The following is a 24,612-nucleotide window of genomic DNA, read 5'->3' as shown; positions in this document are numbered from 1 at the left end:
CCTGCTATCGTCACGACACAGACAGTGCGGGAAGCAGCTTTTATTTGTGTGTGTGTGTGTGTTTTCAAATCACAGAACCACAGCCTAATACCGGAAACGGGCCTCGCCGCGACCTGGGGGCGCAGAAGCGCGTGGGCCCAGCGGGCAGGAGGGTGGCGTGCGTCTACCTTAACGTCCTTGGCGGAGACCCACGCCGTGGAGGCGAAGACGGGGACCACGCAAGGCGGGAGGGTGAGGCACGGCCAGGTACCCCCGCGTCGCCTTTCAAGGAGACCTTGGAACAGATAGCACCACAAAGGACAAGTTAAAAGTGAGCACCAATTATCACGTAAGGACCATCTACAGAAAGTGTGGGTTCCCTGCCCCGGACGCTCTCCCGTCAGGCTCTGCGGGAAGAAGAATGGAGAAAGGAAGCAATTAAAATTAATTTATGCCTGCGTTTTAACCTAAGTGCATGAAGGAAAGGCAAAGCGTGGAGTTCTCTCTCTTTTTTCTTTTTTTCCTCTCCGTTAAAAAAGAAAAAAACCTCCAGAGCTCATCAAAAAATTGTCTGAAGAGGGGCACGGACGCCTGCTGGTCGAACGGCAGCACGACCTCCCGCCCTGGGCAATATTCCACTTTATTGCACGTTCCTGGCCAGGGTGGGGACGGGGGCTCCTCAGGTCTCGCCGGGATTGGACCGCCCACCCCTTGTCCCCACTCTCCAGCGGGGCTGAAGCTGGGTTTCCGTGCGTGATCGAAAGTCAGGGACACTGCACGTTTATGACAATACAATACAAATATTTACTTAAAACTCACAAAAACGGAAGCACCTTGAATCCATCGGAAAGGCACATGCGGAACGACATTTCGCCCGCGAATGGATCGTGTAGTTGAGAACAGACACTCTGGCAAGGTGGGGATGACCCTTACAAGGCTCACCTCAGAACACGTTTTGAAGGGGAAATACACATCTTCAAGTTGAATTTAAAAAAAACAACAACAAAAAAAGGGATCTCCGAATAGTGCAGCCCCCAACCCCGCTCCGTGGCAAGAAGTGTGGCCCCCTTCCCGTCCCCGTGGCGTGGTGGCGACGGAAGGGCGCTGAGACAGCGGGGTGCCGGTGGCGGTGGGCCGTCTAGGTCATGTGATTCGGCTCCGGGGTGGGGACTCAGCTCTCTTCCTTTGCTCTGTGGGTCTGGGGTCCGGCTCGGCGTGGAGCCGGGCGCAGACGAGGTCGGGGGAGGGACGAGGGACCTTCACTGTCCAGGACGCCCGCAGACGGCGCGCTGAGGTCACGAGGTTGCTCTCGGGGGTCGGGCTCGCGGCTCCTAGCCCAGGAAGCAAGCTGGCCCCACTTCAAATCCGAATTTCTGTGACGCTTCACCGAAGTCATTGAACATGATGTCCACGATGGGCACCTGCTCCACCTTGGGGGTGTCGATCTCCAGCACGGTCTTCTGATACCCTTTCTTCGTCTGGGAGGCACGAGAGAGGCGCGTGTCAGTAAGAGGGGGCCGGGGGCACCGCTCACGCTTGAGCCCCACCCGCCACACCCGCCCCGGCTCCCGGGCTCCCACGCACGCGCACGAGCGGCCGCGGACACGGCCCAGTTTCTGCCACGTCTTCAGGCAGGCGGAGGGAAGGAAGGTTCCGGACCAGGGCAGGCAGCGCCCCGCCTCCCCGCCACCCCCCCGCCCCACGACCGGCCATTTAATCCTGGCCACGGTCACGGACCCACGCCCCCCCCCCCCCCCCACCAGCTGGGACACCCCAAGGCAGCCCCTCCAGGACCAGCTACAGAAAACACAGCTCTACTGGGATACGCCGATCTGGGCTCCACGCTCAAAACGCAGAATTCTAAGACAGAACAGCGGATCGCGGGCCCTGCCCTTGGCAATGACCCCCAGAAGTGAGAGGAGGCCACACCCACAAGTGCGAGAAGAAGCGGGGAGCTCTATGCCGTCACCTCCCCCCGCCAGGCCAGCACCCACGGCCGTCCACCCAGGCTCTGTGTCTCTGGGTCTCCGCCCTCACCGTCGGCCCCCCTGAGCACCAGGGAGTCAGATTCAACAGCTTCCTGGCCCTCGCTGGGCCGCTGGGAGGTGGGGCTGCCACGGGGCCCGTGCCACCTCGGCTACGGGCGGCCCGTGCCTTTCCACGCCGGCGGGGCAGTGCCACGGGAGGGCCGGCGAACGGCCTCTCCTCCCCACCCAAGGGACGGCAGCGTTTGCCGAGCTGACAGGGTGATCTCTCCTGGATTTACGGGGCCCCACGGCTGCAATGATCGGAGCACTTACGGAGGGCATGTTTAAGCAGGCCGCGAGCCTGCAGCCGCCCCGCCACCCCGTTATTCCTGAGGCATAAATAACCGTTACGGGCTGGCGATGGCCCCCGAGGGTGCACGGAGCTTCACAAGCAACGGGATTTATGCGGCACGGTTCCTCGGGCCCCCTGCCAGGTGATCCCTGTGTGTGCACAGGACTGGGCCCACTCAGTGGCCCCTCAGTCCGGCCACACGGCCACAGAGCGTCTGCGGGAACCCCAGTCTTTGGTCCCTCGATGCCCCGTGAATCCAGCTGGCCTCTGGGGGCCGAGGGCCGAGGCTGGCCTCTCTTCCACCAGGAGGTGCGTGGGGGGCAGCGGGGCCCCCTGAACAGTTACGTGGGAAGGGCATGACCTGGCAAATCGTGCTGAACTTTTTGGGGGTCTGGGGTTTGCTGAGCACAGCTCACCAGGAGCCCCCCGTGCCCCACCTCCACGTTCCACCGGCCCTGCCCTCCGCCCACACTCCAGCTCTGGCCTGCCTGCGTGGCCCACTCTCTCCATCCGCAGAGTTCTCTCCTTGGAGACGTCGTCTCTCCACAGAGATAGGATCTTTTCTTTCCAGAGTAAACCCGTCTGAGGGGGGAGCTGCCACTCTTCCTGGCCCAGCGTCCGGTCTGGATATCCCGCCCTCTCAGGTCCTGCCACGGCAGCCAGAGATGCCCGAGGACCGTTGCAGAGCTCAGAAACGGCCACCGTGAGGACGGGGCACGATCTCCTCTCTCCGGCAGATCGGGGCAGCCGATAGACGTGCGCACTGTTTTCTAAGGGGCAGGACCGTGGCTGGGATGGCAACGGGGCTGGGTCTTGGGCCCGGGCTCCGGGGCAGCGGTGCTGGCTTCCACGGACCCCATGGTGGAGGAGAAGCCGGGTCCTTCCAGCTCTGGGCAAGGTGGAGCCATGGGGGCTCCCCTCAAATCTTCGCCCTTTCCGTACGGCGGCAGCCCTCGCGGGGAGAAGAGGCAAGTGGCAATGTCGGGAGCCACTTTCGGTTGTGACAAGTAGGTGGGGGCCTGGCAGCTGGTGGGCTGAGGCCAGAGGCGCCGCTCAACATCCGACAATGCACAGGGCGCCCCCACCCCAACCCCACACACCCAAAGACTCATCTGGCCCCAGGTCTCCTCCGTATGACGTAAGGGGCAGAAGCAGGAAGGAGCGGTGGAAACTACGGGCAAGGAGATTTTAGCTCGATTCCTACAAGAGCTTCCTAATGCTGAGACCTTGCCACCACGGCCTGAGAGCTGCCTCGTGTGGTAGTGAGCTCCCTGTCAACGGAGGCATTCAAGGTGCAGCTGTGCCAGACGCGGACTACGGTGGGAAGGGGGTGGGAATTAGGAGACTCCATTCTGTCACATCCTACGGGCCTTGGGCAGGTCACTGGGCCCCTGCCGGCCTCAGAATTTGCTTCTGCAAAATAAAGGGAAGACCCCAATCGGGGGTTCTTACCCAGAAGCGGGAGCCATCCTAGTGGCGTTTGGGGCGTGGAGGCTAGTGGTGACCGGCTGCCCACATGCCGCCGGCACACCCACGCCACCAGAGGACACGGCCAGACAAGGAAGGCCTTTGGCTCTGGGGTTAAGGAGCCGGGAGCTCAACCTTGTGCCAAGACGCAGGCAGACCCAGACAGGCGGGCTCCCGGTTACACAGCATCGCGGGGAACTCCTGGCGGCTCCCGGCTTTGCTGTCGCAACGAGTCGGGGAAGGAGCGTCTACAGAAAGAGACGCGGGGGCACCTGGATCTTTCCGGAAAGCTCTCTGGAGCCTGTCTGAGCTGCAGCGGGGAGCCAGGCAGCCCGCACTGTAGCCGCTGAGGGTCCTGGGCCGACGAGGTGCATTTTCCAGCATCCCCCCCCCCACCCCCCGCCCGCTGCCCCTGCAGGGACGGCCCCTCCGCTTCTGGAGGACCAGTCTGCTCTCCTCACCAGATGGCCTGTGCTGGCCCCAGCGGACTGTTTCCCTCTCTGCCATGGAAGCCAGGATGCTCCAGAATGCTCCGAGCCACATTCAAGCCCCTTCCCCAAGGACTTTCTGCTCTAGGAGACACTTCTTTGCCCTTCACGTCTCTGCCTTTACTGCCTTCAACTAGCGGGCCTCTGTTGTCAAAAACAGTCACAGGAACTGAGGGTTCTTCTGGGGCTCACGGCGGGCTGACCACAATCCCGAGCGCTTTTTAGGTGAGATTAGAAGTGCCCCTGGAGCCACCCTCTGAAGCAGATGCTATTACTGTCTCTACTCGCGGGAGGCGGGGAGGCAGGGATAATTTTACCTGCCGCCTCACGACCTCACAGCAGCTCCCGTGTGTCAGGAGCGTGAACAGATGCCAGGAGGTTAAGGCCCCCTCCCGCCCCCCCACCGATGCGTCTGGACCCCTCCCCAGGGGACTGGACTCCTCTGCTCTTAAGCAGGGACGAGTCCCGCACATTCCCCGGTCAGACCGCAGGACTGACCCGCACAAATCCCAGGGCACGGGGCCGCAGGGGGCAGGGGCAGAGTGCCTGGGGGAGCCCGCCCCTCTGGGCGTCCTGGCCTCACACTCGGCCCCGGTTCCCTCCCCTGTAATCCCCACGGTGGCCCCGGGGGGTGGGTGAGAAAAGGACCAGAGGGCCCCCTGGGGGCCGGAGGGGGCAGTCCCGGCCAGGGCACCAGCCAGGGGCGGAGGCAAGCTCCGAGCCTGGGTCCCGCTCTCGGTGAACACCGGGCACCTCTGCCCGCTCACCTTCCCTCTGGGCCCAGGTGGCACCGCAGAGCCATCCGCGACACTCTGGCCTGGCCCAGAGGGCACCAGCCACCCTCCGCGGACCGGTCCCAGGCACGCCGGGACAGGATGGGGCGGGAGCGTGCAGCTGCGGGGACGGACACAGAGGCGAGAGCACGGGCTTGTCACACGCACCTGGTGGCAGCTCAGTGCGGGGAGATGCCCTCCCCGGCCCGGGTCACACTGTGACCAGCTCTCACAAATGCCCTCCCTGCTCCGTTCAAAGAGCAGGTCGGGCGGGGGGTGGCAACTGGCGGAACCACCGGAAGAATTGGAAATCACAGATGGTTTGCTCCACCCAGAAATCTTCCGGAAGGGCCCTGTCTGGGGCTGGCGCTGGGGATGGCCACCAGGTGACCGGCACGGCGCCTTCCGGAGAAGGACATCATGCCTGGAGGGAGGCCCCGCGGAGGGCCGGCCCTGGTCGTGGAGCAGGGGTGCAGCCCATACTACCTGCCCCCACGGGAGCCGGCCTAGGCACCTCGGGCAGGTCCCTGAAGAACAGGGGCCGGGAGGGGACAGCAAGACTCAGAGGCAACGCTTCCTGGAGGCCCCCGCCTCCAGCCTCTCAAAGGCCCCAGGAGGGGCACGCCCGAGGATCTCAGCAGGACCGGGCCCCCAGTGCGCGGCTGCACCTTAAACGTCTCCCGGGACACGAGGACACGGCTCAGACCTGTGGGCTGCCCAGGGCTGCCCCTCCCCCGGGCACCCAGGCCTCGCTCTGGGGGGGGGGGGGGCACAGGCGGGCGTGCAGAGAAAGGCAACTGTCCCTGGGCCCGGGGCCCAAAGAGCGAGGCCCAACTCCAGCCCTGACTGGCCGTGCGGCCTGAGCAAGCCTCCCGTCAAGCCTGCAGGCAGAGCGGCCCTTTCTGGCGGGCGGCGCGGGGCCGGGGCCTGACCCTGCACCCACAGAGCACAGCCCCGCACTTGGGAGCAGACCCAGTCTGGGTCCCGGCCGTTCCCAGGAAAGCCCTGTCCAAGAAGAGAGCCTCTGATTCCCAGCCGCGCTGACAGGGGCTCCTTGTCACACGTGGATGGGGCCACGGACCCGGCTCCCCCGCCCTCCCGTGTCAGGGCTCAGCTCTCCCGGGTCGGGCGCCCTCGCCGCCCCCTGCACGCAGCGCAGGGCCGGCCCCGGAGGCGCCCGGTGACCGACCCGGCGCGGACTGAAGGACGAACACCGGAGGCCTGGAGGGTGACACCCCGCCCCCCGGGCCAGCCGCGTGTGACACTCACAGCACAGCCATCCACCAGGGCGCGGATGTAGGGGCTGTTGTCGTAGGACATCTCCTCGTCGTTGGAGCCCAGGAAGCGCATGGCCTTGTCGTAGCTGCCCGTGGCCGCGTCCTGCCAGGCGACCGACTGGTAGCAGTTGTAGGTGATGTTCTGGTTGGCGGAGGCACTCAGGAGGCGCAGGAAGGTCATCTGGACCACACCCACGGGGTTGCCCTCGGCGTCCACGTAGGAGAGCTGGGGGGTGGGGAGACAGGGAGGGCGCTCAGCAGCGGGGGGACACGGCCTCCTGCACGGCCCGCCTCTGTCCACGTGCCGTCTCCTCCAGAGTGAGAGCCACGCCGAGGGCAGCGCCCCGGAAACGTGCCACACTCCTGGCCCCCCGCCCCCCGAGGCCAGGGCGCACCGGCTCCCGGGGGGCTCCCTGGAACAGAGCTCGACACACCTCATTTCTTCCAGACACCCACACAGCCCTCCCACTCCTCCTGGCCTCGCGGGTTCCTACTCCTCCAGGGCTCAGTTCATGTTCCTCCTCCTCCAGGAAGCCTGCCCAGGTCAGGTGCCCTTCCCCACCTTAGCCTAGCTCGCTGTCTCTTTTCCCTACTGGGCTGGAAGGCCCTCCATGCCAGCGCTGGACCCCGTGTCACAGGCTCCTGGTGCGTGGCCGCAGCCCGCCCCGGACTGAGAGCACCCTGAGGGCAGAGACATGGCCCATAGTCCTGTCACTGTGCCTGGGGACCGGCCAAAGGAAGGCACTCACGAGATCATGGTAATAAATGAAAACCTTTTGCTGGGCACCTATCACGTACTAGACCCTGGCCACGGAGCCATGAGAACTGCAGACAGAGAGAGCAGGGGGCCTCAGGGGCAACTTGGGCCAGTGGGGAGTGAGGCACGGGGTGCTCGAGGGCTAGGGCGACCGGGCGTCCTCCTGGAGGCACAGGGGAGCCACGGGATGGCACTCGGGAAAGGCCATTTCCACCTCTCCCGGGGCTCAGAATCCAGGGGAAAGTAGAACACGCCTTCCTGCGGCCTGGGGCGGGGCTCAGTGCTGCCCACACTTCGAGGGGGCAGTCGGGACACCCTGGGGACGTGAGCCTCCCAAGAAGACCCTCTCTCTGACAGCAAGCCCCGGGCACGGCATCAGGGAAAGACAACGTGTCAGCTCTCAGGGACTCTCTCCAGCGTCACCAGCTGGTTACCCCAAGCAGGGCTACCGGGCTCGGCGGGGCAGGCACGGGGCGTCCCGAGAGGCGAGCCTCGGTTTCCGCATCCCGAGCAGATTCCAGCTTTCTGAACAGCAGGACGCGGCCAGGGGACGTGGGCGTCGCCCTGACACCCCCACCCCGCCCCAGACGAGCCTCGTCCCGCTCCAGCCAGGCATCGGGGTCTGAGGCTGGGCCCAGAAGAGCCGGCTGAGCACGCGAAGGGGAATGAGGCCCACTCGCTTCTATCCACACACATATAACCAGCGAGCACGGAGGCGGGGGGCCTGGCCGGCGATGCGGCCCCTTCCCGCCAGCTCCGGCTTTGCACACGGCGACCGGACACCTCACGGTCGGACCCTGAGGAGGAAGACCGAATACCAACCGGCAGTCCGGGCCATCAGGTGCTCCTTCTGGGAGGAAGCTTGACTGACTGGAGGAAGCAGACATGCACAGGGACAGGCCAGCGAGCAGCGCGGGACACAGAAGGACCCGAAGCCCCCAGGGCTGAGCGGGGCCGCGGGACGGCCGAATCCCGCCGCGAGTCCCCACCTCCCAGTGGGAAAGGGGCTCCTCGGGGTTATCTCCACGGGCTGGGTCCCGGGCAGCCCGTCCAGAGAGAGAGGCTATTCCTTTAGGAAGGGCCCCGCCTCTACGTCCGCCAGGACGGTCACGGGCAGCTGGCAGTGCCTCAGCGGGAAAGCCCAAATAAGCAGGTGCTTCCGCTGGGTCCCACCTCGGTCTAAAGTGTGTGAAACGGGCCTGAGGCAGGAGGCCGGCTACCGGGGTGGGTGGCGGGAGATGGTGTTCTGAGAGAGGGGAGAGGGCGCGGGGCCACGAGGCGGGTCCTTCTGTGAGCTGGCTGCTCCTTCTGAGGCGAGCACAACAGGGGTGGAGGGAGGAGAAGGGGCAGGTGGAGAAGCAGGTGGGGGGCCCGCCGTCCACGCAGGGAGATTAAAGAGGTCTCCACAGACGTGGCGAGGCGAGCGCGAGCCTTCAGAGTGTCTGCAAAGAGTGGCTTGGAAATCCAGGACGTGGGCAGCATGCAATACTGTTAGCTATGGAGTGCCGCAGGGTGTAAGGACGAGGGGCCCCGAGGGCAGAGACGGGGCAAAGGCCAGCGGGAAGCCACCGCTCCGTGAGTCCTTGGGGGGCGTGGCTTCTGCGCCCGCGGGCAGGGCCGTGGTGCCGGCACGGATGGCGGACGGCCAGGTGGGGAGCCACGGAGCTCCCACGACATGGCTCCCGGGAGGGGAAGGACCCTCTCCGGGGGCGCGTGGAGAGGGGACAACCAGGTCTGAGGACGTGAAGGCTGGGAGCGAGGTTGGACACCTGCTACGCACCCACGTCCTGGGCCCTCGGCCCCTTCGCCTGCTAGAAGGAGGGCACTGGACTCTGTGCACTGTATTCCAGAAAGGGGTCCGATCAAAGCCCTGGGACGGTCAGAGAAACATGCTGGCCGCTGGCCGCACGTAAAGGAGCCCAGACTGGCCCTCGGTCTCCGTGCCGGTGACAGAACATCACTGGCTTCCTTCAGGGTATTCCATGCCCTTCCATCTCTGGGAAAGGTCACTGGGACTGGCTTCCCGGGAGTTAAAGCAGGGACTAGCCTAGTCGTGCGGGATGCGCAAAGACGCCCGTGGCCGGGTGGGCCATCAGGACGGCCCCTGGCCCAGCAGCCGCAGGGGCCCGTGTCCTGAAGAGAACTCAGTTGGTCATCGGCCCAGGACTCGCCTAGTCTGACCTGCCCGCTAGGACGCAGCGCTCTATAAACCCCTCCGGCTCCTGGGGTCTCTGGTCCCAACTCCTAGCGGCGCCCGGCTGTGGCCCTGGGCAGCCCGTGCACCAACCTCCTGTCCTAGACCGACTGGAAACCCGCCCGCCTGCCCCCAGGCCGAACGACCCCTCGTCGGGGATGGCAGGCGCCCAGGCTGGGTCTGGCTGTCGCGTGCCGCGGAGCAGCTTGGCTGGAGGGGCTCGAGCAGGGGTGGCGCACGGCGGCCGTCAGTGCCATGCAGAGCCGCGAGCCAGGCTGTGCCGCGAGCAGGCAGCGCCCCGGCGGCCACTTACCAGGGACCCTCGCTTGTACTGACTATACCAGGTAGAAGGCTGCTCTTTGGGCCAGCGGGCCATTTTACTCTGTAAGATACGAAACGGACGCGTTTGAAGGACAACCGCGCGCGAGTCGGAGGCTGCCTTACCAGTTTACCGCGCTTGAATTCACTGAACCAGGAACCCGGGTTTTCTTTGGGCCAAGAAGTGATCCTGGCCTAAACATCGAGCGGGGAGGTGGGGAGGGAGAGAAACAGAATGACAGGGTTACTAGGAGCGTGCCCCACCTGCAAACACACCTCCTCCCGCCCGCGGCGCGCCCCTGCGCCTCGCCCCACGTGGCCGAGGGGGTTCCGCTCGCCCGGGGGACAGCCCGGGGGCCACGGCGGGGACAAGGGGAGAGCGGGGGCCTCGGTATCCTCTCCGTTTGTGCACATCCAGCCGCCAGCGCGGGGCCTGGCACTTGCCAAGTGCCGGGTGGGGCCGCGGGGCCAGGGTCCAGACGACCGAACGGATTCCCGGGGACCGAGATGAAGGCAGTCATGACAGTAAGGGTCAGCATCTGCTGACGGGCCAAGGGGAGCACACTCGGCCACCCGCCATGTGATCCGCGGCTCTGCCTGGGGACGGGGTGGGCAGGGGCGCTGCCAGGGCTGGGCCGGCTGGGGGTGAGTCGTGCAGGTGGTTGATGCATGTGGTGGGCGTGCGAGCGTGCGTGCGTGCGGTGGGCGGTGCCTCCCTGAAGACGCAGCGTGGAGCCGACCCGGTGGCAGAGGAGGGCCCCCAGCTGGCGTGTGCTCAGCGCAAGGCCGAGGTGCTGTTCCCAAGGTGGGGCCCAGCACAGAGCGGGCTCGTACCCAGTGCACACTCAGTGCACGAATGCATGCGTGTGACCCCTTCTCGGGGAGGACGCCTGCCCCTGGCTCCGGGAGCAGGAACGGGGAGCCACTGGCTGCAGGCACAGAGCCGGGGAGCCCAGCGGGCGGTGCCCACAGGACCCAGGCCCCACAGTCTGCTGTGCGCAGCAGGGGAAGAGGAAGCCTGACTCCCTGTCCTGTCCCCCCCCGGGCTTCCCCTCTGGGCTGGCCTCGTACCGGGGAGGGGAAGGGGCCTCGGGGAGGAAGAGGCACCCCAGTGCCCCCTCCTGTGCATTTCCGAACGGGCACCCGGCCTCCTCTGGGAAGCAGATGGCAGGTGCGGGTGGGCACTCCGTCTGCCTTAAACCCCCGCCCTCCCGCTGCCTGACGGGGAGGGGCCGGGCGGCCGAGGGTCCCGATTTGCATGAGGCTCAGTCCGAGGAAGAGGGCAGAGCAGTGGGGGTCACTCAGCCCCCCCGGCCCGCTGTCCGCCCAGCTACAACGCCAGCTCGGGCTCCCGGGGGTATCTGCTGGTTCTCCAGAAGCGAGGCCGCTTGGCGGGGAAAGAGCCACAAAAAGGATGAGAACCAGTGTCTTTTCCACCCGAATTGCCTCCTGGGCCTCTGCCAAACGGGAGGGTCCTGCGGCTTGCGTTGTCTTTTTGAACCTCAGGGCGTTTGTCGCCGGGCATAAAGGGATTTCAAATTTCAGGTTGGGGAGAGTGTGTATAAGATAGGGGCGGCTCAGGTCATGATCTCACGGTTTGTGAGTTCGAGCCCCGTGTCGGGCTCTGTGCTGATGGCTCGGAGCCTGGAGCCTGCTTCTGATTCTGTGTCTCCCTCTCTCTGACCTTCCCCCACTCACGCTCACATCTCTCTCTCTCAAAAATAAACACTAAAAAAATTTAAAAAACAAAACAGGGGTCCCCAAATCGTGCCTGTCAGGGTGGAGCTCCTGTCCCTGTGAGCCGGGCCTTCTGTCCAGGGGTGCTGGGGCCCCCCCAGTTTCAGCAAGATTTAGAGATAAGGGGGCCCTGACGCTGCTCTCTCCCAGGGGATCTGCTTCTCAGCACTGTGGCCAGTAAGGAGCTGCAGGCCTCAGGCTGCCCGGCTCTCCTGCATCGGAGCCTCGACTGTCTGCACAGCTGGCCGCCTGAGGGGCGCCGTGGAGGTCTGCGCAGGCCCCACGCAGGCCCCACGCAGAGGGCTCTGTGCTATCTTTCAGCTAGAGACCTTGCTCACCTTACCTGTCCCGCACCAAGGTGGAAAGGAGCCCATGTCCACCCCACACACGCGCGTGCACACACACAAACCCCCGGCACGGAGGCGATGGCTGATGTTGATGGTCCACGCGGTCTCTGTGAACCAGAACCCTGCCCGCCGACACCCTGCACCCAACAGACTTCAGAGAGACGTGCTGTACTCGGGACAGACAGGAGCAGGTGCCCAGGAGGAGGCTCCTACTAAGAACTGAGGCAGACGCCAGCCTCTAAGAGACGTGTCCGGGTGACTTCGTACTTGCCCCCAAAGTGCCCCCCCAAGGGCCTCAGGTCGGCCTGGGGTCAGAACCACGGGGTCATCTGAGGAAGGCTTGGAGCGACCAGTGGTTGAAATCCCAGCCCGGGGGAGGGGGGCGAAATGCCCGGGGGCTACCCTCTTCAGCCCTGCCATGGCACGAGGCTGTGCCCACCGTGTCCCGTGGCTCTGGTCTACTTTCCGGGGGAGAAACCTTCACCTGGAAACCGCCGGAGCCGTCAGCCCGGCCGTGCGGTGACAGGAAGGCAGTCGGGGAGGCAGGCACTTACCCCCTCGGACTTCTTGTCGGGGAAGACGCACGTCGCCCCTCCGGCCGTGAAATTGCAGTAAACTTTGAAGGAGTCTCTGGAGCAGCCTTGGTTAGGATCTACCCAGTATTCACCTGGACGGCAGACGGGGAGGTGGGTTCGTGAGCTGCTCCCTGCGTGATTCCAGAAGCATCCGCACCCTGTCGGCTCAACCGTTCAAAACCCACGGCCCGGCCCACAGGCCGCCAGGGCGGGCCTTCCCCGGGTCTGTGCGCTTGTGCTCTGCCTTTCGTGCTGCACCCACATGGAGGCACGACGGACCCGCCACCAAGAGCCGGGCGGGAGGGTGAAGCCCAGGGCCCGTCAGCGCTGGCGAACGGCCCCCGCCACAGGCGGACGGGAGTACAGAGATGCTCCAGGTGGGCTTGGAGGTTCACGTGCTTGGGGTCAGAGAGGCCAGGGACCGGGGACCTCGGGGGAGAAGCACTCACGCCTCCCAGAGGGGCAGCAGCCGGCCGGCTAACGGGGCCGTGGGCTGCGTGTGGCCTAGGGCCGTGAGCCCGGGAGGGGTGCTGTGTTTCCGGAACAGTCCGGACAGTCCGGGTCTCGCAGGCTGCTTCCCCACGCAGCGCCCGGATCCTGACACGAGGACGTGTCCAACGGCACGGGGAGGGGACGTGACCCCCGCGGCAGCCCTGACATCAGGCATGCTGAGCACACGGCACACCGTCTCTGCCTCTGGTAGGGCACGCGCTTCTGTCCCCACTTCACGGACGGGGCAGCCAGGCTCAGGGTGACAGGTGACGCACGAGACGGTGGCTGAGACGGGACTGGAAGTGGGCCCCGGGCCACCTCGGAGACCGGCCCTGCTTCCCGGGCCCCCCTTTCCCGGGGCGCGTCCCGCGCTGCCTCCGTCAGGCCCGCAGCTGACGCACGGATGGGGACCCCGAGGCCGTGTCCTTCCCACCACGCGGGCTGCCCCGTCCCGGCCCCCGTGCGCCCCTACCGTCCGGGAAGTCGGGATGGCAGAGCTGCAGGTCCTTGCAGGTGCGTGCGGGGTTCTGCTGCGTGCCCAGGGGCCGCTTCATCTGCTCGATCTCTAGCTTCAAGGAGTTGAGGGAGCCGAAGATCTCCTCCATGCCATCCGCGTAGTCCGCGTAGCTCTCGCCGGCCCCGTCGTCCAGCAGCTGGCTGGCGTCGATGTTCCGCCGGGTCCTGGATGCCTGGATCGGCAGGGGCTGGATGACCTCGCCGGGGGGACCCTGTGTGCAGAGAAGACCAAGGGGCTCTGGCGGGAGCAGGGCCGGGGGGCCGGGGGGGCCGGGCTCCGCGTCCCGGCCGCAGACCCCGGGCCACCTCGGGGGGCTTCTGCTCCCTCTTTCCTACTCCGGAGCGTGGCACACCCCTCCCGGCCGCCAGGCCTCCCCTGCGCACCCGCCTGCCTCCGCCCAGCCTCGGCTGGACCCCCAGCGACCGGCTCTGCCCTCGCCTCTGCAGCCCAGCCTGGGGCTGCACACGGTGGGACGGCACTAACACCTGCGGGAGGAGCCCTCCCGGGGGCCGTGTGGGGGCCCCAGCCGAGGACAGACACAGGAATCGAGAGGCTGTGTTGCCAACACGGGGTGACCCGGGGGGCGCGCCCCACAATCTGGCTCGTCAGGGCCTCTACCCACCACCCCGGGGGCCTCGTGTGGTGCCGCCCGCTGTCACACGCACACGGATGCGCACGCACGCACGCGCACACGCATGTGTGCACTCTCTCCCCCTCTGCCCAACCAGGCCTCCCAAAGAGAGGCAACTGGACCCCGTCCACCAAGTCCTGGACGGCGAACAGCACCCACAGACGCTCCCACGACCGCCTCCGCGTCAGGAGAGCCCCGACCCCACTTTCAAGTGTTCGAAGGGGACTCACCGGCGGGCCGGGGGGTCCCGGGTGGCCTGCCTCACCCTTCGGGCCAGTGGGACCCTGGGAAAAAGGAAGAGAACCAGGATGTGACTTAACCCCCCCTCGTGCTCTGGATGATCTCCAGAAACCTGCACGGAGACGGCAAGGGACAAAGTCTAGCGTGCCGGGGGGAGGACGGCAGAGACCCTCCTGTCCACAGTCCCAGCTGTAAGAGCCTGACACCCCGAGACGGGAGCTTAGGCGCACCGTCCTGCTGAGGTGGGGAGCGACAGCCCGAATGCCTCTGTCTGCAGCGACCCAGGCTGCGGACATGCTCAGGACCTTGAGCTCTGGGAGAGAAGCATGAAGACCAAGCCATCAGGGGTCGAGGGGCGAAGGCGGCCCAAAGCGGTCATCCAGGGGGATGCACGCCCCTCCTCCCCTGGGCAGAGGGGGCCCATTCAGGGTGCAAGCCACTTACCGAGGAGCCCTTAGCACCTTTTGGCCCAGGAGGACCCTGCAGAGAGCGGGGGACAGAGCGTCAGGGAGTGGGCACCCCTTCACCTCCAGGCACCCACCTCGACCCACAGCCCCGCTCAGGCCGGGCTGGGCCTTCTCCCCCTCCCCTGCGCCCCAGTCCCTCTCCTAGGAGCCTGAGCTTGTACTGGCTTGTTTGGGGGGCAGGCTGGCGCTCACCCACTGGGAGGCCGAGGGGCCTGTCTGATGTGGTCACACTGCCCCCACCCCAGCCGAGACACCACACATTCAGGCAGCCAGAGTTAGAGGGAGAGCAGGGCCAGGGTCAGATCCACGGGGCCACCTTGGGCCACACGGACCCAAGGGGCAAGCGGAGGCTGGAGGCCGTGGGGGAGGACCCTGGTGTGCAGGGTGCCCTGGGAATCGGGGGTGCCCTATGGATAGCCCCTCACCCCTCATCCGGGCCGAGCAGTCCAGCTCATGCTGATGGGGACACTGTCCTCACCACCCCCCCCCCCCCCCCCCCCCCCCCCACGGATGTGTGCGGTGGAACAACCACGTTCCCTCAAATGCCTGCCTCCCCTACCTGGACCCGGGGCCCAGAGACCCCACCTCGCTGTGTGGCTCACAGCCCTGATGTGGAGATATGAACAAATCCACCCTGGGCCCAATGTCCACTGGGCAGTGGGACCCAACCCCGGGTCTCCTGACTGTCCTGTGACCCTCCTGCCACATACTGAGGCCCAGGCCCAGGCTCACCGGCCTCCCTGCTCCCCCCAGAATGACCAGGGACCACCCGCCCCTCCCAGATACACACCGGCAAGCCGGGAGGGCCCGGAGGGCCGATCGGGCCGGAAGGACCAGTGATGCCCTGAAAAGGAGCAGAAAACACAGGCCATCACGCGAGGGAGGTCACAGACACACTCACCTGCTGGAAGCCGAGTTCCTCAGCTCTCACGGTCTCTCCTCCAGCGGACAGGGCCCGCAAGGGGCCCGAACACGTGCCAGGAGGTTGCCCGTCCCCCCCGCCCGGCTGCCCGGGGCCTGGCCAGACTCTGGCATCTTCGGGCCATGGGGAGGTGACTTCGTATCGTCACCCCTTCTAACGTTCCGACTTGAAATACACAAGCCCCACACCCAGTGGTCCCCCCGTTGCTGATTTCCACTCGTGGTGTGAGCACAGGCCCTGGGGGGCGGGGGACGTCAGTGTCCTGGGGTCCCTTTGTGCCTCCCCTTTGTTCCTCCGCACTTAGAGCTTGCAGCCAGACCCCCGTCCACACAGGCCAGCCCGGCTGGTTTTAGCCTCCGGCACCCCCGCAGCCGCAGGGCGCCCAAGGCTCACCTGGAGCCCGGACTCCATATGAGCTTCCCCCTGGGGCGTAAGCGCCCACCAGGGCAGAGGGAGGCTGAGAGAGTCCGCCCTTCCCCCTCCCCCTCTGCCACACAGGGACCGGGGCAGCTCACTGCTGTCAGAATCCCAGAAATTCTCAAGCCGGCTCCCCCCGGCTGGGACGCTGCAGAGACCGGTTTGCTGTGACGGCTGACTCTGGTGGTGGAGACCCTGGACACCCTCCTAATTCTCGAGGTCACTGGTCACCACGCCCTGGACAGCTCCCATTTGGGGAAGACGGTGGCAGATGGAACAGGGGCTGTGGAGGACACCACCCTACAGCCACAGGCGGCCGTCAGCGGTCCCACTTCATTCCCTGCCCCCGCGGCTCTGCCTCACGAGTGCTGCCCCCTTGCGGGTCAGGCGGGGGCCAAGGTGGGCGCAGCCAAGGGCGTGAGCACCTTGGGAAGCAGTTATACCCGGAACAAAGCCCTCGCTCACACGGGGAAGCGCACAGCCACGGCAGGCCCGCCTCGTCCCCTATCCTGCTGCCACGCACACATCGCCCTTCCCCGGCCACGGGGTCCGCCTGTGCCCTGCCCTCCCGGGGCTCAGTGGTGCGGGGCTGGGAGGATCTCTCTGGCTAAGGTTTGCTGGGGGTGCAAACGACAATCACTACTGTGGTTCCCAGCGAAGTCTAGGGCCAGACGTGCATATCCGGGGTCGGGCGGAGCCCGGCCCGCGGGTCTCGCAAACGTGGTGGAGACTTGCCAATGACCTGGGGGCAGTTAGCCGGGTCACAGGCCCTCGAGTGGGGTGAAGCAACGCCCCCTCTGGGGCCACCAGGGCAGCGTCCCCTCCGCTGTTCCCCTCCAGACGCGACGGACGTGAGGACATCCTCGCAGCTTTAACCGGCCTTGGGTCCGCTGGGCACGGAGCGCCAGGTCATAAGCCGCTTCTCACCATCCACGAGGACGCTCACTGGGGGGCCCCACCTCACGCACCTGTTCGCCCTTAGGGCCGGAGGAGCCCTGGGGGCCGGGGAGACCACGGTCGCCCTTTTCACCCTGTTCGCCTGGAGGTCCGATGAGTCCGATCAAGCCTGGATGACCCTGTTTGGAAACAAAGGCATGAGGCGGCGCTCGCTGTGGCCGCGCCTCCCTGCCAACCACGTGAGCCGGCGGGACGCGGCACGTCCCGGCCACGGGAAGCCACGGAGTCACCGGCCAACACCTCCCGGTGTGGAAACCGGCCTAAAGACAGCTCAAGGGACAGACGAGCAGGTCTGACACAGTCGGCCTTCGGTCAAATCATGGTCTAAAGAGAGAGGGAAACACAGATCCCAGACCAAGGTGATAACACGGTTTCCTGAGTGACGCTGTTTTGTGCGTCTGCTGTGCGTTGCCCAGTTTTTCTTCGGCCACCGTGTATGCCTTTTGTTATGGGCAAAGAGACATTTATGGACTTAAGGGAAAAAGCTACAGGGTGTTATAGATACGACAATTTTTCATGTTTCTCTACAAGGGACGCTTTCTACACAGGCTTACGTGTGTTTGTTTCGTAGGAGCCTGTGGAAAGTTCTAGAAGGACTCTTCCAGTTTTCCTTACTTTAGGGATTGAGTGGTGATAGGCACGGAGTAGAAAAGAAACTGACTCCCCAGTCCTTTTTAGAAGGAACTATCTGGGGGGCGCCTGGGGGGGCTCAGTCAGTTGAGCATCTGACTTCGGCTCAGGTCACGATCTCACGGTTCGCGGGTTCGAGCCCCGCGTGGGGCTGTGCCGACGGCTCGGATCCTGGAGGCTGCTTCGGATTCTGCGTCTCCCTCTCTCTCTGCCCCTCCCCCGCTTGTGCTCTGTCCATCTCTCTCTCAAATAAATAAACATTAACAAAAATTTTTTTAAAAAGAAAGAACTATTTGGTTTGTGTGCTTTCTACCTGTCCATAAATCAGCGTGAGCAGAAAAAAATCACCCCCCAGCTGGAGAAAAGGAGCGGGCTTTGCTGTGCTGCAGAATCCACAGCGGGCACACTGCTCGGGCCCTGCACACCCTTCGGCCACGGTCTCCCACCGAGGACAGGGACCGAGTCCCCCATACAGCACAGACTGGTTACGTTCCCAGCCTTCCAGGACCTGTCTCCGGCCAGCAGCGGGCACTGGACGGACAGGTGGCGGATAGTTTGAAACCCTGGACGTGAGGGGCCCCGAGTCACAGCCTCAGAGGCACCGGAGTCCTGTCTTACCTTTTCCCCCTTAGGGCCAGAATCTCCTTTGAGGCCGGGGAGTCCTGGGGGACCCTGCAGGGAAGAGGTGGAGGGATCAGAGCTCTCCTCCCCAACCCCACCCTCCACCCCTGCCGGGGAGCCCCTCAGGATCATCACTCACCATGGGGCCTGGGGGGCCGTCGGGGCCTGGGGCGCCTGGGAGACCTTGCTCACCCTGAAACGCAATGGGCCCTCAGCATGAGCCCCACAGGGCCCGTCCTGTGCCCACGCCCCCACCCGGCAGCCGCTGCCCCTCCCCGGCCCCCGTTCGCTCACCACAGGGCCAGGGATCCCTCGCAGGCCATCGGGGCCGGGCTTCCCAGGGGCCCCCTGGGGGCCGATGGGGCCAGTCTTCCCAGGAGGGCCTTCTAAGCCGGCTTCCCCCTGCAGGGACACAGATGCTTGAGGCTGTGGCCACCTTGGCCCACGATCACCGCCCAGAGGACCCCAGATGCCCTCAGATATCTGAGGCTGTCCCAAGTTCTTTACGGAAGCCACCCTGACCAACTCTCCACCCCCCTAATTTCCTCGGTTGTCTGGGCTTCCCAGTCTCCAACGATCTTGGCCACCATGGCCGTTCCAGCCGGCCCTGCCTTCATGGCGGGCTCAGCCACCACTGCCTGGGCAGGCCTGGGCCTGGAGGGCTCCTGTCCCTGCATCGGTTACCGACAGGGCAGCTCCAGGAGGCCCACAGGGCCATCAGAGTCACAGGGAGCGGCCCCTCGAGGGCCCTGGGTGCCCCGCCTTCTGCCGGGCCCCGCGGTGGGCACTGGGTCAAGTACCAGGCCGGGTACCCCAGCACCCCAGCTGCCCTCTCCTTAGGCTGGAGGGGCGGACGGCCTGCGGGCCTGTGGGCACCACAAGCTGTCTCCCTCCCGCTTTGCAGCGAGAGCCAGGCCTCCCTCTGAGCCGGCCCCAGCTCCCTGCTGCCTCTGTGGCTTTCCTGTGTCCCCACATCTCCACTTCACGCCCGACTCGGCCGCCATGCAGGCGGTGGCTCTTCTGGGAAGCTCGACAGTCACGGCTGAGCAGAGAAGCGCATTACCTTGGCTCCCTTCTCTCCCTGTCTGCCTTCGGGGCCTGCGGGGCCGGGGGGGCCCTGGAACAGAGCAAGGGAACAGCGTGTGAGGAGCTGCCTGAAGAAGCCGGAGCCATGAGGTCTGTGTCTGCAGGGAGACGGGCCGGGGGGCGGGGGGCTCCCGGGCCGCTGGCCAGCATGGATGAGGCCCCCGGAATGAGTCCCAGTGGTCTCAGTTCTGGAAAAGGCCTCCGGGTCAGTCTGGGGAGGCCTCTGGCAGCCCGCAGTGCTGGGGCCCCTTTCCCGCTCACACACCAGGCAGGCCAGTCTACCACAGCATGCCCCAGACGCTAAGTATTCAACGTGCAGAGAAAGGCCCGTTTCGCCCACTCTGACTTTTGAGAGAGGTCTGACTCAGGGGGCGAGGCCCTCTCCGGCTTCGTGGGTGTCTTTCCCCCCACGACGGGCACCACCGATGGCATCAGCACTTGGCCTCCCCCAAAAGCACGGGGCGACCGACCTAGCAGGTCTGAGGTTTGATGACACGATGGGGCTGGAGAGCACGCCTCAACCGGAAGCAGGTGCCCGGCGAGGGCCGCCTAGCGGACGCGGGGCCAGGCGGAAGGGCGGAGGGGAGGGGCGGGCCTCACGCAGAAATCTCGCAGGCAGGGGCGACGTACAGGATTATTTATTTACCCTTTTTCCTGGAGGCCCAGACGGTCCCGGTTCACCAGTAGGGCCCGGGGATCCCTGGGGTCAGAGAAAGAACACAGAATTTGGGAATCAGGGTCGGTCAGACGGACGCCTGGCATGAAGTTCTCGGCGTGTGCGCCCCGTCCTCGGCCGGCCCCGAGGCTGCCTCCCTCTTCCTCTGGAGCTGCCACAAGTCCCAGGTGAAGTCATCCCGCACCGGGGCTCCAGCAGCAGCGGGACCGGGAACGCTGGCTCGCGGCCACATTTCTGCCGCATTTTCAACCAGCACTTTCCCACCGCGTAGCAATGACTCTGGATGCCCAGCAACCGTCCACACCACCCCCTGCCCACATCCCCGGCGACAGGAGTGGACCCCGAGTCCCAGCCCTGGGAGCAGGGGAACTCGGGCATCTCCGGGGCTTTGTTTGCTGCTCGTCTCACACGGGCGACGCCAGCCCGTGCCCGAGGGTCGAAGTGCCCAGCAGCAACCTGCCTCGTTGGTGCAGGGTGGGGGTGAGGGAAATCGGTGAGGACTCTGGGGCCGTCCCTGAGGAAGGGGAGGCCCATTGGGGTCGGTTCCAAACCGGGCACACGTGGCTGGAAGCGATGTTTCAGAAACTCAGTGTCGGGGATAAGAGGCAAGTCTAGGGTGATCCCAGCCCAGGGGGCTGACCCGGGCAGAGCCCTTTGGGGGAGAGGCACCAATTAGGCAGAAATAAGGCCATCCTGACATTCACGGGTGGGCTTGGGGTGGGCAGGGGCTCCCCGGTGACAAGTGACAAATCAGCAGTACAGCTGTCCCCAGCTTCCACCAGAGCCCTGCAGGGAGCTCGCGGGGAAGAATGGCTCCTACGAGGGAACTGGGCTCGGCTTTTTCTCAGAAAGGAACAGAGCAAGTCGCAAATCCCAAGAGCGCCCGACACCCTCCACCAGGTAGCCGGGGTCCCTGGAGGTCACGAGTGGACTCACCGTTTGCCCAGCCTCACCGTCGTCCCCTTTGTCACCAGGGGGCCCATCTTGACCCTGAGGGAATAAAAGCAAGTTCCTCTTGTCTCCCGAGTCACACGCCAATGCCCACCGTGTCCCCAGTCCCTTCCCGAGAACCCAACCCTCTCTGGGCGGCCAAGCGGGAACTCCTAAGCACCACAGCCCGGAGGCCACATGGGAGAGCACCGTGTCCCAAGGAGGATTCACAGAAGACAACCAGGAAGGCAAAACCCGGATGGCAAAGGCAGGGCGAAGGCTGGCGGGGGTGGGGGCTCCGTGGCCTTGAACACCTACCGCGGGGCCAGGCTCTCCGGGGGGACCAGGATCTCCAGGAAAGCCGACAGGGCCCTGAAACAGACAGAGAGGCACGTCGGTGCCCCGAGCAACCGGGGGGCTGCCGCCGCATCCCCAGGACCCCCGCCTCACCCAGCCCCTGCAATGCCCTCTGTGTGACACCAGGAGTGCGCCCACGGCCCGGAAGCTCCCCGGAGACCACCTCATCCCAGCCACACCCCACGCGGGCAAGGAAGGCTCAGCGCTCTGCTTTCGGGGCACACGGAGGAGGGCAGGCGCCGTGCCCATGACTCCGCTCCTGGGGCTCCAGGCTGAGACCAGGCCCAGACCTTCAGGCTTCTAGAACATGCTAGTAGAAGTCCCTTCTGAGATGAAGTGGGACAGGCCACGGGAAGGTGGCATCCGCGTAGACCGCTGCTCCTGCAGCCCATTTAGCAAGCTTCCCGGGCTGGGCACATGAGGCCCGGAAGCCCCCCCGCCCCACCCCTCCTCTTCCTCACCTCCACATCTCCGGCCCAGCAGCTGGTGTGAAAGCCTCTACGCTTTACAAACGTTACCCCAAGACCCATAGTGGTCGGGAGCTTTAGTGTGCCAGCAGAGAATGAGAAAAGCCGGGGCCCGGAGGTCGCCAGCTTCGGGGCGCCCTGGCATCTCGGAGTTACTCACGGGGCTGCCTTTGGGACCGTCGTCCCCAGGAGGGCCTTTGGGTCCAGGGGGTCCAGCTGCACCAGAAGGGCCCGACTCGCCCTTCTCGCCCCTTTCTCCTTTGGGTCCCTGGAGGGAAAGGCCAGCATCAGTGCCCTCGGAGCCGGCCCCAGTTTCGCAGAGTGCCGTGCTGGCCTCAGGCGGACCCCTTGTTTGCATGGGAAATCGAGTGCCCTCGGGGTGGGGGGGGGGTGACACGCTGGGCCCAGTGGGTCCCCAAAGCTGCTCGTACTCCCCAGCCCTTGGTGGCCCCCGGCGATGGCCTGGCCCCGCTGGCATTCCAAGGTGGGCCTGACGGGCCCACCGGCTTTCTGGGGCCCCTGGAGGGGACCTCTGGCTTCCAGGTGTGAGGGGCTGTGGGCGCCCAGGACACCCGCCCACTCCCCGGTGTGCAGGTGGAGGCGGAAGCGAGAGGCCAGGAGACCCCCGTCCACCAGACGCCTCCTGTGCCCAAAGAGCCCCCCACAGGCCGTCCTGGAAAGAACGCCCGTCTGACCTGCGAAGGTCAGAACATTCCAGTCTGGGCTGATGAGGGGACAACTGCCCCCATGTTTGTGGCAGCCCACGAGCAGGTCTGGATCACCGCAGACGGCGAACGGACTACGGCCTTCGCTCGCGGGTGTTCACCGCCAACGTGTTCACACACACGCACACGCACGCACACACAGGCAGGCTCGCACACACGTACGCCCTCTTGGTACGGTAACCCCACGGAGGTAAGCGTGAGGGGAAACACAGCTCCCGTCACATGGACGGGACAACTGGGGCAGACTGTGAGCTTCCCACCCAGCAGGGGCCCGTGGTTGGGGCCCCCCCAGCCCACTCACCGGAGGACCCCCCTCTCCAGGCAGGCCAGGCTCTCCGGCTTCGCCAGGCTCACCCTAAGGAGGAACGCGACACGGTTACGGTGGCACTGAGAACAGGGGCCCCGGCTCCAAGCACTTAGCAGACCCTCACTGCCGTCGGGCAGGTGGGGGCCCGGGGTGAGCGAGTGGCCAGCGCCCTCTGACAGCGTGTGGGGTTGGAGGGCAGACGCGTCCCTGCCAGGGCGTGTGTTGACCTTGGTACTCGCAGGCCGTGATGCTCACACAGGGGAGGGGACCAGAGCAGGCTGGGCGTCACAGACGGCACTCAGGTGAGCTCTGGGGGACGACGAAGGGAAGGCAGTGGGAGGGACAGGGGACAGCGCAGGGGGGAAGGGCCAGGCCCAGGCAGCGAATACGCAGCACCACAGGCTCAGAGGGTGCAGCCACCCTGGGCGGAGGTGGGCGCGCTGGGAGGGAGACGCCTCCGAGCGGAGGCAGCGCATCATTAGTTCGCGGGCTTTAGCAGGAGATGCTTCTCTGTTAAGGTTCGTATCGCAAAAAATGGGCAGTGACGGAGAACTTGTTTCAATTTAACGGGCTGATGTAGGAAAGTTCTGGAAATGGTGTCCAGGGACTGCAAATGGGCAGGAGCACGTTGGCCTCGTCCCTTTTATCCCGAGGAAGTAGGGCAAGGGCTTTAGCAGTGGAGCAAGGTCACGGGCACCGTGTGGAGTCCTGCCCGCGCACACGAGTGCACACACAGAGCCTGCCCTGCTCACGGAGGCATCCCCAGGGCCCACGCCCTGCAACTCATCCGATCGGATGAGGGGGACCCCAGGCTGTGAAGCAGGAACGGTAAACGTGGACACGCCCGCACTGCCAGGAACGGACAAGACCCATCAGAGCCGGATCTGGGTGGGGGCTGGGCCTCCCTGCTGGTTGTAGCGCTTGGAAATTCTGCAAACGGCCGCCGGGAACAGGGGTCAGAGGCCCCAGCTCCACGGCACAGGTCTGCCAAGCGTCAAGGTGCGTCTGACGGGAACGACCCAGCAACGCCCCGCACGCCTGTGTCCGCAGCCGGACACACACACACACGCACACGCGCACATCGGCCGCCAGAACAGCGAGGGGCGTGAGTCACCTTCTCTCCCACCGCACCGGGATTGCCTATGCCACCCGGAGGCCCTTGTGGCCCGTCAGCGCCTGGAGCTCCAGAGGGTCCTCGGGGGCCGGGGGGGCCCGGGGGTCCCTAGGGGAAGGAGAACCAGTGAGCAGAGACAAAATGCAAACTGTGGCCGAAACAGAAACGAGCCGCCACGCCCGGCCGGGCCGGTGCATCCTGGTCACGCTTACCATCTGACCCACGTCCCCAGTCTCGCCCTTCTCTCCGGGAGGTCCCGGCAGACCCTGGGGACAGGAACACGGCAGAAACTTAGCAGGTCGGTGTCACGCTACCCCGATACCCACGAGGCCTTCACGGTCTCCCCACCACCGTGCCAAGCAAGCATCCAAGAGCCTCGGAATGTGCTTCTGAGCGTATATAGCCAAATGCGAGGCCACCCCCGTGATGCCAGGTCTCGGAATTAGCCGGAGGAAATCGTGAGAGAGTACTTGGAGATTTATGGACCAAGGCGCTTGCCACACTGTCCCATTAAACAGTAAAACCTAATGAGCCAACAGCAGGGAAATGTCGGAATAAATTATGTTGCCACCATATGCCGGCAGTGACTAAAAATCACGTTTCCAAAATAAATAAAAAGGGACACGTCTAAAGAATACTTAGTAACCCGAACACAACGCGTAAAGCGAAACGCAAGGAGCTGCACTCAAACTTTCCGTACGCTCCGCGTGATTCCGGTTTTGCAAAAGCTGAAGGAGACCACACACGCACGTGCGTGCGTGCGAATCCACGGAGGTAAGACGCGCCCGGGCGTTTAAAGCCATCAGTCCTGAGTCGTACGTTTGC

The 24,612-nt window shown here is 65.2% G+C and overlaps 1 protein-coding gene across 3 annotated transcripts in view; it reads right to left on the bottom strand.

Moving 5' to 3' along the window:
• Positions 1-759: 759 nt before the first annotated feature.
• Positions 760-24,612, bottom strand: part of COL5A1 (collagen type V alpha 1 chain) — a 148,116-nt gene continuing 124,263 nt past the window's right edge. For 2 of the 3 annotated variants that reach the window (XM_053204424.1, XM_027051684.2), the window contains 20 exons: positions 24,000-24,053; positions 23,788-23,895; positions 22,668-22,721; positions 21,802-21,909; positions 21,136-21,189; positions 20,824-20,877; positions 19,858-19,911; positions 19,189-19,242; positions 18,420-18,527; positions 18,265-18,318; positions 18,123-18,176; positions 16,886-16,993; positions 15,369-15,422; positions 14,556-14,591; positions 14,102-14,155; positions 13,196-13,451; positions 12,211-12,323; positions 9,699-9,767; positions 6,296-6,529; positions 760-1,457 (listed from right to left, as the gene is read on the bottom strand). In XM_053204424.1, coding sequence (XP_053060399.1) covers positions 1,311-1,457; positions 6,296-6,529; positions 9,699-9,767; positions 12,211-12,323; positions 13,196-13,451; positions 14,102-14,155; positions 14,556-14,591; positions 15,369-15,422; positions 16,886-16,993; positions 18,123-18,176; positions 18,265-18,318; positions 18,420-18,527; positions 19,189-19,242; positions 19,858-19,911; positions 20,824-20,877; positions 21,136-21,189; positions 21,802-21,909; positions 22,668-22,721; positions 23,788-23,895; positions 24,000-24,053 — 1,827 coding nt within the window. In that variant the 3' untranslated portion in view covers positions 760-1,310. Of the gene's footprint in view, positions 1,458-6,295; positions 6,530-9,567; positions 9,637-9,698; positions 9,768-12,210; positions 12,324-13,195; positions 13,452-14,101; positions 14,156-14,555; positions 14,592-15,368; positions 15,423-16,885; positions 16,994-18,122; positions 18,177-18,264; positions 18,319-18,419; positions 18,528-19,188; positions 19,243-19,857; positions 19,912-20,823; positions 20,878-21,135; positions 21,190-21,801; positions 21,910-22,667; positions 22,722-23,787; positions 23,896-23,999; positions 24,054-24,612 lie in introns of all 3 variants that reach the window. The other variant, XM_027051685.2, reaches the window with a different exon arrangement.

Source organism: Acinonyx jubatus, chromosome D4 (genome assembly GCF_027475565.1).
Source record: "Acinonyx jubatus isolate Ajub_Pintada_27869175 chromosome D4, VMU_Ajub_asm_v1.0, whole genome shotgun sequence".
In the NCBI taxonomy this organism is placed as follows: domain Eukaryota; kingdom Metazoa; phylum Chordata; class Mammalia; order Carnivora; family Felidae; genus Acinonyx; species Acinonyx jubatus.
This window is presented reverse-complemented; position numbering and strand designations above follow the sequence as displayed.